The following is a 13,644-nucleotide window of genomic DNA, read 5'->3' as shown; positions in this document are numbered from 1 at the left end:
TCTGAGCAACTGCAGTTCCAAGTGAGGACACGCACTCATCAAACCAACAGAGATCAAAGGAACTGAAACAAATATGAGGCAGAAACTAAAAAGAACAGGCTTTCAGGAGTCAAAGCCCTCTACGGCAGTTCCTTGAGGACAGCGTGTGCCTGCTTCTTAGTTAAAACTGGAACAGAATTAAAGAAGAAACAGGGAGTGTGTGTGTTGGGGTGGGGGGGATAGGAACATCGCTGTTCCTACTATTTTCTCAAACACACACATTCACACACATTCACGTGCAGTTAATAATACTGTGCCAACTCTTCACTGTTTCTGACTGTACTTCACACTGATAGTCCTCATACTTCTAGCATTTTTTAAGTGACGAGCTTTTGGGGCCCACACTGCAGTTTATTCTAAAACTACATAGCCCTGAACCTTGTTGTGGCCTTTCCACAGAATCTCCTTACAAATGTATCTCAGTACAAATGAAAATATAGTCATTATAACATCCTGTTCAACAGCATGCAGGAAAGCCAGACCTCCAATCCTGACTGCAGCTCTCATACACATAGTATAAATACTTTTAACTAATAACTGACCTGTTCTGTTTAGCAAAGATTTACTCTGAAATGAAGCAGCTTATCTCTAGGTTCTTTCATTTATTTATTTATTTATGTTTAATTAACCAGCATGTGAACATGCCCCTGTGCTAAACAACATCAAACTAAAAGAAAAAAAAAAAGAAGAAAACAGCTCTTGAAAACAGCAGATTCAGATTTAAGTTCCTGATGCCAAAAACGCATTATATGTCTGAAAAGACAAAGAAACAAGCTTTCAAGAATTCAATCAGCAGAAAGGAGAAGAAAAAAAAAAAGCAACTTAGTGCTACTCCACTAATGAATATAATCAATGTTATATTTCTACACCTTTCACGCAGCACCTTTGAAGTCAATGATCTACATTACCATGACTTATTTGAATAGTGTGTTCAGGAGTATATATTCCAGAATATTTCCATGTCAGAACACTTCTTTCATTACAGCTCTTTAGACCTTTTTCCTGAAATAAATTCATCATGCCCATATATGAACTGCACATAAATTTTTTAGTTCTAGCAGAAATCATGCAGTATATGACTTCTTAAGTCTTCAGGGCTTAAAGATTTATTGTTATATTAATCATTAATAACAATGCACCTAACCCTTTGCAGTTGCACTTAAGCTTTATTTTTCCAGTTTTATTTTTAAAATGAAAGGTAAAAGGCAATTTAATGGATTTGGGAGAATTTTTTTTTCCCCCTTGGAGCTTACTGAATCAAGTAATTCATCACTTCGGAAAGGAAGCAAGACAACTGCTTAGAATAGCACAGCGGCACTGCCCAATGGAGCTACCCCAACAGCACGCACAGAAAACCTCTTCCTTTTGTGCTCACGACACTTTTGCAAATTCCAGGAGAAAATGCTCAAACTGCAATATGGAAAGTCACTACAGATGGCAACCAGGAGCTCTTTCGCTGCAAGTACGTGCTCTCAGCGAGTCCATAAGAACTTTGAACCTCATATGTGATACAGTACAATTTCTAGGATATGTACCTGAAATCTTACTGTAGCAGAGGAAGCTTCTTATACGTTGACAGCCAACTGTTGGTTCAATCAGAGGAAAAAAGTTTATTACCTAATTTGTCAAGGCCAATGACTGACGTTTTCAGGTACTCCTTAGAGCTCCTCCACTCATGCACACGCTCAGAAACACCTGATAAGGCCTGAATCCAACATGGGGTGACCACACTCAACGTTTTGTAGCATACTGTCAGCGTACCTAAGGCTTGCTCTCAAATGCCAGGATATACTCCTCTACTACCAAAATGACCAGTTTCTATAGTAAAAACATAAACATTGACCTCTGTGAAATACCATGGTCCAATATACCAACTCACTTTGTAAAGAGAATCCAGATTTCTGTATTCTTATCTATATATAATCTAAATAAAAATCTCTTTCTCTCGTCTACATAATTTTGTACACTCTCACCAATCTGACATCTGCTTATCTAAGTCCTTCTGCAGGTAATCAGTTTTATTTTACAATGGTTTACAGTTTTAATGTTGTCTTTAGTGTCATAATGGGAGAGGAGAATACATATGCCTGTCACAGTATTGTTATTTCCATGGCTTTAATTTTTCTCACAGTTTCAACCATTCACTCAAGAGCTTTAAAGTTTTATCCACAGTAGCCACTCCTGTTTAAGTCATCATTCACTGTTATTCTCTGAACTTAAGCAAAATTTACAACACACATCAATACGTTAGACTCAAGCTAGCACCATCAGAGGAAGCTTCGAATTGAAATGTCTTTCCACTTTTTTTTAAGACATCACAGGGTTTAATATTCTTTCAGTAACAAATTTCAACACAAAACAACCTAAATACATGCTTCAGATTGCAAAATAAAACAGATGTAGAGCTATCAGCAGCATGATGGTAACAGCTGTCCATTATCTTGGTCTGCCTGGCAGGAGATCAGGAGTTACAGAGAACACGATTTCTCAAGAAGCAGGTATTTATCCAAATTATAGATAATTTACGTCTTGTACATAATCTTGGGAAATTCATCACCAATGAATTGACACGTTCTTTATACATATGATGTAAATGCACTCAATATTAAACATGTTACGTGTCGTTAACTGAATGGTGGGAGGTTTACTAGGTAGCCTGTAATAACTTTACCCATCACAACAGCAGATGCTGCTTTGATGGAAACTGCATAAATATACTCAGATAAGCAACTGCCTAGTCCTGCAAGACGCTGATTTACTACCTCGGTGCAGAGGGAACAGAAGGTACTTAGCAGCTTGAAGGGTCAGGACTAAATATCTTGTGTTCATGAAGGGTTTTCATTCAGAAAACAAAATCTTTTACAAGCAATTAATTAAGCTTTATAATGCCTCTATGTGCTAAAGGAATAAAAATTTCTGAATTTTACAGAAATTTGATTGTAACATTCAATTATTTTGTAAAGCCCTAAATCTTAAAACTGTATGATTACATGAAAAGCTCTGCTGTAGCTCTGAAAAGTTAATTAATTGCTAGCCTCAATATCTGAGTTTAAAAGAAAGAAAGGTGATTCAGCTACAGCTTTATGTTCAGAAATCAAAGGAAAAGAAGGAAGAAAATTTCAATTACAAGAAGAAGGGTTTTAGACAAATCTGATTGTTTTGACTGCCTTGACATATTTTTGTGCACTGAGCTGACGACACAGAAAGGACAGCACAAAGAAGTTAAGCAACTTTCCCCTCTATACTTTATGAGTTACTGAGACCCAACCAGCTCAACAGACCATGTGTCATTTACTCTATACACTGTTCTATACAGCACACTATTATTAAGATTTTCCCACTAGGCCTACTGGCAATATAGGTTGGTTGGCTGGTTTGTTTGTTTTTTGTTTAAAAAAAAAAAAAAAAACTGAAACACAGAATGTCAATATCCCATATGTTATTACCCCATTTTTTTTCCCCATCCTTTAGGAGCTCTTAACTCTACAAAGCAAGACCTAGAGGTCCTGGCATGCTGACTCTACAGTAACTCTACGAGCTACGTACCTAAGTAGATGAGAGAAGTAGATTACCTCCCACAGTGACTATCAGTGGATACCTAAGGAAGAGTAAAAGCATATGGCAGGCATACGGTGTATATATTTTGTGGGTACAGTTTCCTTGCCTAAATACAGCTCAAGGACTTCTTTAGACAGAGGTGATATTGCTGTGTTTAACAGCTCTGAATGGCTCTTCCTCTCACAGAATTATTTAAAGGTGTTAAATAGTCCACACTGGCTATTAGCATCCCCTAAGTTTCCGTGCCAGAGTCCCACAGTTTATATATGTCTCTGTGCAAGGAACTATCTTGTTTTGTACCTACTGTTGACAATGTCATTTGAATTAGGGCATTCAGGAAAGGATATTGTTTACTATTAAACAGGGAACATGCTCATGCTCAATATAACTGCTTCAAACTGGAAGATATAAGAGCTGGCATTGTCTGCGAGGCCACAGCACAACATAACACACACAAGCAAATACTGCAGTTGTTACACACAGCTTCGCTAAAATGAGAGACAGAACTTAACCCTATGTAAATGTCAAATGAAAAGACTCTACTGTACCTGAAGGCTTTCAAATAACCAGTAGAAAACAAGAAAAGACAGTAGAAACTGCCTATCCCAGATTTCACCTAAAAGGATATTCAGCACTGCTCAGGACCCACTGAATGCTGCCTTTAGCAAGGTCACGGAGACACCCACCACTTCCCAAGCAGGTGGTGCTGATTAAACCACTTTGTGAGTGAGGTAGTACTTTAGCCGCACAAAAGAATACCAGGTCCTTTAACAACCACCTAACTACCTTGGAAATACTGAAAATGGAGGATTTGTTTGGGTCTCTGAAGCTTCTTCCCCCTTCCTCCTTTGTGGCACTTCTGATCTAGATTATTAGGGCATTCAGGTGGATTCAGTGCAGCTTCAAGCATTAGAAAAACACTGCAACATAGATTCCACGTCTTTTGACGGGGAAACTTAGTCTTTAAAGAGCTGCCGGGCATCTTTTGTTTCTGAACACAGCATAGGTCCTCTAGGACGTTATAAGGTGCTGACACAGAGGAACCACTTCTCCCAGGAACTCGCGCCTGCCTTTCCAATGGCCATTTCCAGCATGAATATACATGACGTGTGCTTTTCATTCTCGTTCTTTGCCATGAAATGAAGCCAAACATTTAACCAATTGATCGGTCAAGACATGACAAACTTTTAGCAATTAAGTATCTGCTCAACAGGCTGAATCTCCTGTATAAACTAAGTCCTCCATCTTTCCTAACATTCAATTTTTTTCTTTGGTGAAACAAAAAATGTAACACCAGAAGTGTGCTTTATAGCATTTTTTAAACGTTAAAACCGATGTTTAAACAGGCAACAAGAAGGTGAGAAGAAAGGAGAGGAACAGCTACATGACAAGCTTATAAGAAAATTCAGAAATGTGACTTGACATGTAGGTCACAGAAGGTGACATGTGATTTACTGATGATAAGAAAGGGTCCACCTAGTACTTTCTATGCTGTCAGTAATAATACTGGAACTGAGACACCTTGACTTCGGGGAATCAGACTGCCTGATAAAGACCTCCTCAGAACAGATGTCTTATTTACCGAACTAATTCTTTTGTGATGACCTTGATCAATAATACCAGAAACAAAGCAAGTGACACTCGCACACTCTTCTGAATTTTAAACACCTTTTCATCTCTCCTTACCTTACCAAACGCATGAGTCTATGCTGTCAAGTTTCAGCCTATTCCTCAGCAAACTTTAAAGCATCTTACTGTTACAAGGGCCACTATTGCAACATCAGTTTCCTTTTACCAAGGATACACTCCCTTTCCAGCCTCGGGATCTGGATTATCGCTTAGTAAAACAGGGTGATGAAACTATTACTGCTGAATTGTGCATGATTCGTGGTCTGTAATAACCACCTCCAAATGTAAAATTCAAATTTACATTCTCATAATCAAAGGTCAGAAAGACAGCAAGAACAGGTTATTATTCAAAGCAGTTAAAACTATACATTTACACTAGCTACTGTATATAATTCTTAGATGAACCGCGACTACACCTGTAAAGAATGTGATATATAGAGAATTATAGATTTATAGCTGCTTGTACAAATCCTGCTACATTTCCCTGCAACAAAAGCTTTCTTCATGCAATATTAATGTGCCATTCCTTAATAGACAGCTCTCCAAATATTTAAGCTCTTCCTTTTGTAGGAGAGCAAGTAACAACAGACTGGCCCCCCAGCATGGGAACACCTTCTGCCAGCACTCAAAGTAGGCAAGCGAGGCAAACCCTGTCATCCTTGCCCTTTAGCCAAAGGTATGCTTCTGTTATATGTAAACAAAGCAACTTTAAAAAACATTTCTTTGTCTACAACACCTTGTTTAAGACTCACCTAAGCGCCACTAACTGAATTATCACAATTTGAAAAGTGCCTTGTAAAACATTTTGGGCACAGACATACATGGGGCTGTGTGCAAGACTCACCTCAAATATTCCTTCTCCTAATCCTACAGCATTTGGCGTATCTAAGCCTTCTTAGAACCAGTCAAACAGAAGGCAAGAACTAGTCAATTGAACGGGTATCCAAAAAGGTCATCATAGCGGCAGCATGAACACCTGTACGGCTGATCCTACACATATGTCTTTGAGACAAGCGGATCCCTAAGAAAAATAAGACTTTTGCTTCACAGAGTATGCATATAAGCTAAATTGTGAAGCAGACATGTAGAGTATCAGTTTCCAGTATATTTTATTCTCAGTAATCTGCAGCCTACGTGTTCAGTAACTAACTGCTGGAGCAATCATTACATCAGAATAGGGTATTTTGGCATTTTTCCCTTTTGAATTTTTTTTAGTAAGAATGGTATGTTCTTTATTATCATCAAATACAAAAGACTTAAGCTTTAATTTAGAACAAAACCACCCTGGCCAGTAGAAGCTTGGCTGAAGGAACAGGTTTAAAAAAAAAAAAAATCTTTTATTGCACTTTTTGAATCAAAAGTAGCACCTTATCAGCATAATGGCAATATTATTTTTATAACTTTCATGTAGGATTTTCACAACACTATTTCTATTAAAACATTGAGAATAAACATCTATGTTCATTTACTAATCTTTTTCCAAATTAGAATCCCTCTGAATTTGTGTACAATAGTAATTTCATTTCTTCTCACTTGCTAGCATCTTAATTAAAATCAGCTTATGTTGACTTTCATTTTTACAGTATAGCTGCCTATTTCACATCTTAGCACCTTGATGACCCCCAGAGAGTCATGAGCCTTTAATATTTTATTTTGACCTTGTTAAGTTACTGGAACCATCAAAGATTTCTCTTCTTTCCTTGGTAAGCGCTTTTTATCCTTCTCACAATGCACTGCATGTGCAAAAACACCTAGTTGAGAACGATGCTGCCTTTATACAACGTTTATCTGTTCATTTATAAAAAAGATTTTTCACCTTTCAGTTTATGACAAGAATTAGTTTCCAAGCCATAAACTGCATTATTAATTGAATGAGGATCAATGACACTTAAAGACCTTTTCTCCCTGAACTTCAGGATAGAAAAATGTATTTATCCAATTTCAAATTAAAAAAATCATCAATAAATGGTGATTTTCAAACAAGGATTTATAGCAGTTTTTTCTACATAGAATTCTGAGTCTATAAAAACATACTAGTTCTCCTTACAAACCTGCTATCTTTCATTAGAGCAGCTGACACAGCTGAAAAATAAAAATATCCAGATAAGACACCCAAGCCCTTCTTCAGGTCTCTACCAGAAAGCTGGCCTATGTGTTTCAGCTGCAACATTCAGTCTAATAACAGGTACTGTTTTGAATGCACATACCAGAAGAAGAAGCAACAATTCAGATGGGAAGCAAAAAGGTGCATAGTTATCTCCTCAGCCCCCACTCCTTCTCCATTACCTGCAAATTTATCTCTGGAATTCACAGAAAAGACAAAATATTGGGTACATTGGCATGTGTAAATACATTTGGCTTGGGTCAGTGTTCAAATCCTTCCAGAGTTAGTATTCTCAGAGCACAGGCTCGTACTCAGGCAAAGATTTTGGCACAGTTTGAGCCCTGCTGGAGGAGAAAGTCTGATTACATCCCAACCTTTAGCAGACCTAGATTCACACTTACTTTCAGTGTGGATGCCGCCATTTCCCTTGATGATAGACAGCCCAAGATGCCTAGCCTATCTATCTGTTACAGTGAAGCTATCTGGCAGACGACTTGTCAAGGAGAGCTCTTTTTTTGAAGGGCCTAACATCATCAAGGCAGCTGGGATTTACACCCTGGTTGTGCTAGGTTTAGACTGCACAATTGTGCAGAGGCTGAGACATCTGGCATCTAGGAATACAGATACATGAAGCCCAGTTGGGAAGCACGCTGGATTTTTCACTCCTTAGAAAGCAGAGCAGACGTAGCTACAAAGATCTCCTCACTTGGGTTTCACCTACTACTGAATTTACATTCCAGAAAGCGGAGCCTGAAGTTTGTCAGTCATGAACAATCACCATTTGGCTACTGGGTGGAGGACACTGGAGGCAGCCAGTGACAAAGTGCAGGAGGTAAACTGTTTGCCAGGAAAGGATGAAAAGTTAAAAAAAAAAAAATTTAAGGAGGATCGTAATGAGTAAGAATAAAGGTCAATACTAAGATGGGAGGGGCAAGGAAAAGGGATTACGTTTATTTTAAAAAGAAGGAAGCACGAAGGAAAGGGACCAAAACCATACAAACACGTACAATCCTCATTACAGGATAGGAGAGGGCACTCAAGAAAAGATGCTGCTTATGGCTGAATCAGCACTGCAGCTAAAGAGAGAGAACAAAATTTAGGAGCTTGTGAGGAATAAACCTAATAGATCACTTGGGCATTTGCTATGGAAGAGATTATGGGAAAGTAAAGTGGAACTCCCAATGGAAGTAATTATAATTTCAGCACTTCAAATTCTGGGCAGATTTACCCAAGGACCAAAGGAGAATACTTAATTTAACTACTTAACATGCCCACCTTCCTCCCCCCACACAGGATATCCCTTTTTCCCCCAGCCACATTCAAATGTGACCGTTACTAGTCAAAGAGCAGCTTAAGTTGTCACCAAAAGCAGAGCCATACATGAAGAAATACAATGCAGATATCCACTGCTCTCTTGCACTGAAGATTTTGTTGCCAGTGAGTGCTGGCTGATTGAAAAAAAATCCTTCACAGACTCCTGTCAGGTCAGCCCATGGCAAGTACCTAACATTATTGAACCTATAATTAGCAGCATGAGAGGAGTTGCAGAGACCAGCACACCAACTCTGAAGAGACAGAGAGAGATTCTCTAGCTGTGAAAGCAAAGGAGCAGCAGATCCCTAAGTAACATCTGTTTTAACACTAATTAATAGCTGCAGTCACAGCTCTTCAGGTGTGTTGACTCTCCATTTGTAAAACAGTAATGTAAAACATTAATTTAAGGACAAAAGCAGGGCAGATCTTTTGCTGTTACCTCAAACCACGCTGCCAGTGGTCTCAAGTTAGAAATCTTATGTATATGCTCCTACCATGAGCGGTTTTACTTCTTCTCAGAATGCTGTTACATAGGCTATATCTTTACGGCTACAGTCATTAAAATGTGTATTTTGCTGAAGCTTAAAATGCATTTGAAAATCTAGAAATTGTTCCTAAATTATTTCAAGATCTGAAAGCACGATGTGAACGATGCTTTAATTTGACTCCAGAAGCTCCCTATGAGATAGACAAACACTGTACAACTTTTAAAGTTGAGTAAATGATCCAGCAGCATGTTACATGACTCGATCAAGGCCAAGCATCAAATGAATGGTAGAGCTGAGTCTTACAGCTTGGTATTCTGCTATCAGCCACAAGTTTTACTTCCTTCTCTACTAGTACAATGTAGTGTGATACTGTAATATTCCTTCTTCCACTGAATAGAAATAATTATATCATTGGACGTCTTCATCTTGGTAAGTTAAACATGCATATGAATTCTACCAAAGTAATTTTAAAAGCAAGCCTGTGTGGTTAGATTATGTAAAAAATATGCTCCAAGACTTGCTGAGTTCTGAGAAATGAAACCACAGACAGCCAAAATACGGCTGCTCACAGTCAGATACGGTGTGCCTGCTAATATTGGAAACTTTATCACAGTGTAGCAAATTTAACTTCTGATTAGTATGCACATAGAAAAAATACAGACTGAATGTACTGAAATAAAAACAGAAAACCCAAACACTGTAAAGAATGAAAGTCAAGGGCCATCAGTTGTCTTATTAAACCCTTTACAATACTTATTAGCGAGGTGGATCTGAAGTGCAGAGTTTGGTGCCTATACCAGATGTTTAGTGCTAGATTCACCTGCTGAATGAGAAGCCAGCTGGAGTTAGCTGGTATCAAATGCTCAGAACAAGGATGTATCTGAACTCCCACTCTTCCCTGGAGGTCAGGTGCCTGAACTAGGGCTGCGTCTGTCAAACTAGGGGGCAGAACCCGGAGTCAAGATGTGGTATAGCCCGAGGGGATTCAGAAATACGCTTTGAGCATCATTTCTCAGAACACCTCCGTTAAAGCTGGAACATGATGCAAGAAAAAATTTGAGGTTCATGGGGCAAGGAAAGTAAGCAGGCGGCCAACATGCTTCTGGCGCTTCACACATCACCAGGGAAGAGCGTCCTGTGTTCCAGTCCAGGCTTTTAGGGTTGTTTCCGGTTTTATCACATAACTTTGATGTAGAAAAACATAAATGATCCACAAAATGAAAATCACAGTGCCCAAATGAGTGCCTTATCCAGAAGGCTATTGAGCTGGGCCGACTCTTGCTTGCTTTCATTCTGGTCTTGCAACTCTTGCATCCTGAACACGAACACAAGGCAGAACTGCAGGTATCTACTTCTTTTAGCTGCTTTCTGGTTGAGGCAGTCAGGGCTTGCAATTTTTGTGTTTTTTATTGTAAGGGCTCACAGTAAGCATTTCTTTTCCAGGAGCCAGTTCTTCCTGTGGATCTAGCTGCAAGTGTCACGTGCAGACACACACAGTGTACAAGTCACATACACCATCTTTACAAAACCCATAGCTGTTCGTTGCCTTTTACATTTACTTATATTTTATATAGTTGTACTGACAGTAAGAGGAGCTTGTCTGCGTTTCACAGGAGCTATGGCTACGTTTAAAAGGCGCTCTTAGAAATTCTCAGGCGGGCACCTCCAGTAAAACCCCGAGTCACGAGTGCCTTGAACCCCAGAGTTGCTCACCCTTCTACTTTCAGCCCCCTGAAACAGCAGGCGAGGACTTTCTGCCCATCTCTCAGGCGCGTACCGCGGCTTAAACCCGGCGCTGACTATCCCGCGAGCGGAGAAGCGCACCGCGGCGTTGCCACCCGACCACCGCTTTCATCTCCCAGCCGCCTTACCCAGAAACGCAGCGTGACTTTCCTGTGCTTCCCCCCCCCCCAGCCCCGTCGCAGCCGCCCCTCCACCTTGCCGGGCAAGAAGCCCCCCACGACGCCACTCGCAGACCCCCCTCCCCCGGGGGGGTTGTACCTAACCCCTCTTTATTTTCTCCTTTTTTTTGGGGGGGGGGGGGAGGAGGATCGCGCCCTTCCCGCTCTCTCAGAAGTACTTCACGCGTTTCGGGTGTCCCCACCCTCCCGCCAGCATTTCGCTCCGAGGGAGCCATGGGGCGGCGGGTGCCCCCCGGCGCCGCTCGCTCCCGCCGCCCTGCCCGCCCCACACAAAGGCAGCGCGGGCCGAGGCGAGCCGGGCCCCGTCGAGGCCGTCCCGTCCCGTCCCGTCCGCCCGCCCCCGCGGCTGCAGCAGCCCCTGCGGGCAAAGCGCGGCGGGGCGCCCGGGCGGTGGCTGCCCGCGGGGCGCCCGGCAGCAGGTAAAACGCTCCCTGCTAAAATGGAGGGAGGGAGGGAGGGAGAAACTTACCGGAGGAAACCGACGAGCCGGACAAACTGGAGTTGCTGGATGCTGCCATGGTCCCTCCTCCTCACCCCTTAGCTGCGAGCCCGGCGACGGCCCCCGCTGCTGTCCGGCCGCCGCTGCCGCCAGCCCATCGCAAAGTGCCGGAGCCGCGCAGCGCAGCGCCCAGCCGCCGCCGCCGCCGCAGCCCGCGCTCGGCTTCCTGCGCGGCCGGCGGCGGCGCCCGGCCGAGGCGCTGCCGCCCGCTGCCCGCGGCGCGGGGGAAGCCGCTCGGCAGGTCAGGGAAGAGGCCCCGCGGCGCTTCCAGTTGCCTTCTGCCCGCCCGGCGAGCAGGGCTTACCTTGTGACGGGGCCGGCAGAGCCGCCCTGCCACCTCCTTCCCTCCCCGCCGCCGCCGCCGCCTCCCTTCCCTTCCCTTCCTTCCCCGCCTCCTCCCGGGCAGCACTGACAGCCCGGCGGGCAGACCCGCCGCCCGCCTCCCCTCACGCACACAAAGGAAGCGGCGGCACGGCGCGGCCCCCCCCCCGCCCCGCCGCGGGCACCGGCCGCTTCCCCCGCTCCGGGACGGTGGGCTCCGGCCCCGGCCCCCGGCGCTGCCCCGCCGGCAGGGCCACGCGGCGCCGCGCAGCCCCCGTCAAGAAAGGGCGGCAAGTGCGGGGCAGGTTTTTGCCTCGGACTTTCCCTTTGTCTGCTTCTCTTCTCCTCCTGTGCCTGCTGCTCCTCACCTCCTGCCTGGCACGCTCTCGCCCTCGCTTTTTTTTTTTGACTCCTGGCTTCTGTTTTCTAAAGGTCGTGACCGACACCTTTCCCTACTGGGTGTCTCTGCCAGGTGCTCGGCCGCAGGTCTCAGGCATGCAGCGGGGGCCAAGGTGCGAGCTGAGGCCGGGCCCACTGCCGCCCCGCTCCTGGAGACACCCTTGGGCACCGGCTGGGCCTGCTGCCACCCTGCTCCTGGAGATGCTCCAGGCACTGGCCAGGCCCACTGCCGCCCCACTTCTGGAGACACCCATGGGCACCGGCTGGGCCTGCTGCCACCCTGCTCCTGGAGACCCCCGTGCACCAGCTGGGCCCGCTGCCGCCCCACTCCTGGAGATGCTCCAGGCACTGGCCAGGCCCACTGCCGCCCCACTTCCAGAGACACCCATGGGCACCGGCTGGGCCTGCTGCCACCCTGCTCCTGGGGTCGCCCTGGGCATCCGCCGGGCATGTGGCCGCCCTGCTCCTGGGGACACCCCTGGGCACCAGCTGGGCCCGCTGCCACCCTGCTCCTGGGGATGCCCCAGGCAGCAGCCAGGCCTGCTGTCGCCCCACTCCTGGAGACGCCTCAGGCTGTGGCGAGGTCCGCTGCCACCCCGCTGCGTGTCGCATGGCAGGGTCTGGACCGGGACCATCCTCACCCACTGCCTGATCTCATAATGGAAAATGTGAAAGAATAAGAGCCAAGAAGATTTCTCTCTGTTGACTGCTGTTTATGATTTTTTTGTGTCCACAATGCTTTATCACCAGCCAAGGCTTTCTTCCCGTTTTGTAAAATGAGGGCGAGAAGGCTGCGGGAACATGGTCAGCTGTCACAGGGTTGTCAAAAGCAAGTGGCATGGCAAGTCTTGCTGGCATGAGATCTGTAAGAAGCCAGTAATCCTTTTGGGTTTGCCTTGATGATGGTTTATGAAAGCCTTCGCTGTTTCATAACAGTCTATAAAAAGTTATTTCAAGCAGAGCGAGAAATAGAGTTAAAGTTTCTTTTACTAACTGAGCCTTATCCACCCAGCTGCACAACTTTTCAAAATGAACATACAAACTACGTGCACTTCCTATAGCCTGCACCCAGCCACTTCCCCCTCCTCCCGTAAAAGAAAATCCGGATTACTAACGCCCTATACCCAGTTCCTATTTTTTCCCAGGGAAAACAGGTATCGAGACCCCCTCTAGTGGCCGAGCCACAAACCAGTAACAGCTGCTCGAGCGATAGCGACCAGGGGAGCTGGGGTCTCAAACCCCCTCTGGGATTCAGGTAGGGAGCTATATGCCTGCATCTGATGCAATTGGCTTTTCCAGGTTTTCCAGGTATATTATTTTGTAATATAGCTTGCTCCATATGAGAAGCAACAACCCTTAAAACAAGCTTTA

The 13,644-nt window shown here is 44.3% G+C and overlaps 1 protein-coding gene across 1 annotated transcript in view; it reads right to left on the bottom strand.

Annotated features, from left to right (window-relative positions):
* The window catches only part of CHN2 (chimerin 2), a 167,226-nt gene extending 155,491 nt beyond the window's left edge, over positions 1-11,735 (bottom strand). The window contains exon 1 of the mRNA XM_068935251.1: positions 11,524-11,735. Coding sequence (XP_068791352.1) covers positions 11,524-11,572 — 49 coding nt within the window. The 5' untranslated portion in view covers positions 11,573-11,735. The remainder of the gene's footprint in view (positions 1-11,523) is intronic.
* Between the last annotated feature and the right edge of the window lie 1,909 nt (positions 11,736-13,644).

This window comes from Struthio camelus, chromosome 2 (genome assembly GCF_040807025.1).
Source record: "Struthio camelus isolate bStrCam1 chromosome 2, bStrCam1.hap1, whole genome shotgun sequence".
Lineage (NCBI taxonomy): Eukaryota > Metazoa > Chordata > Aves > Struthioniformes > Struthionidae > Struthio > Struthio camelus.
This window is presented reverse-complemented; position numbering and strand designations above follow the sequence as displayed.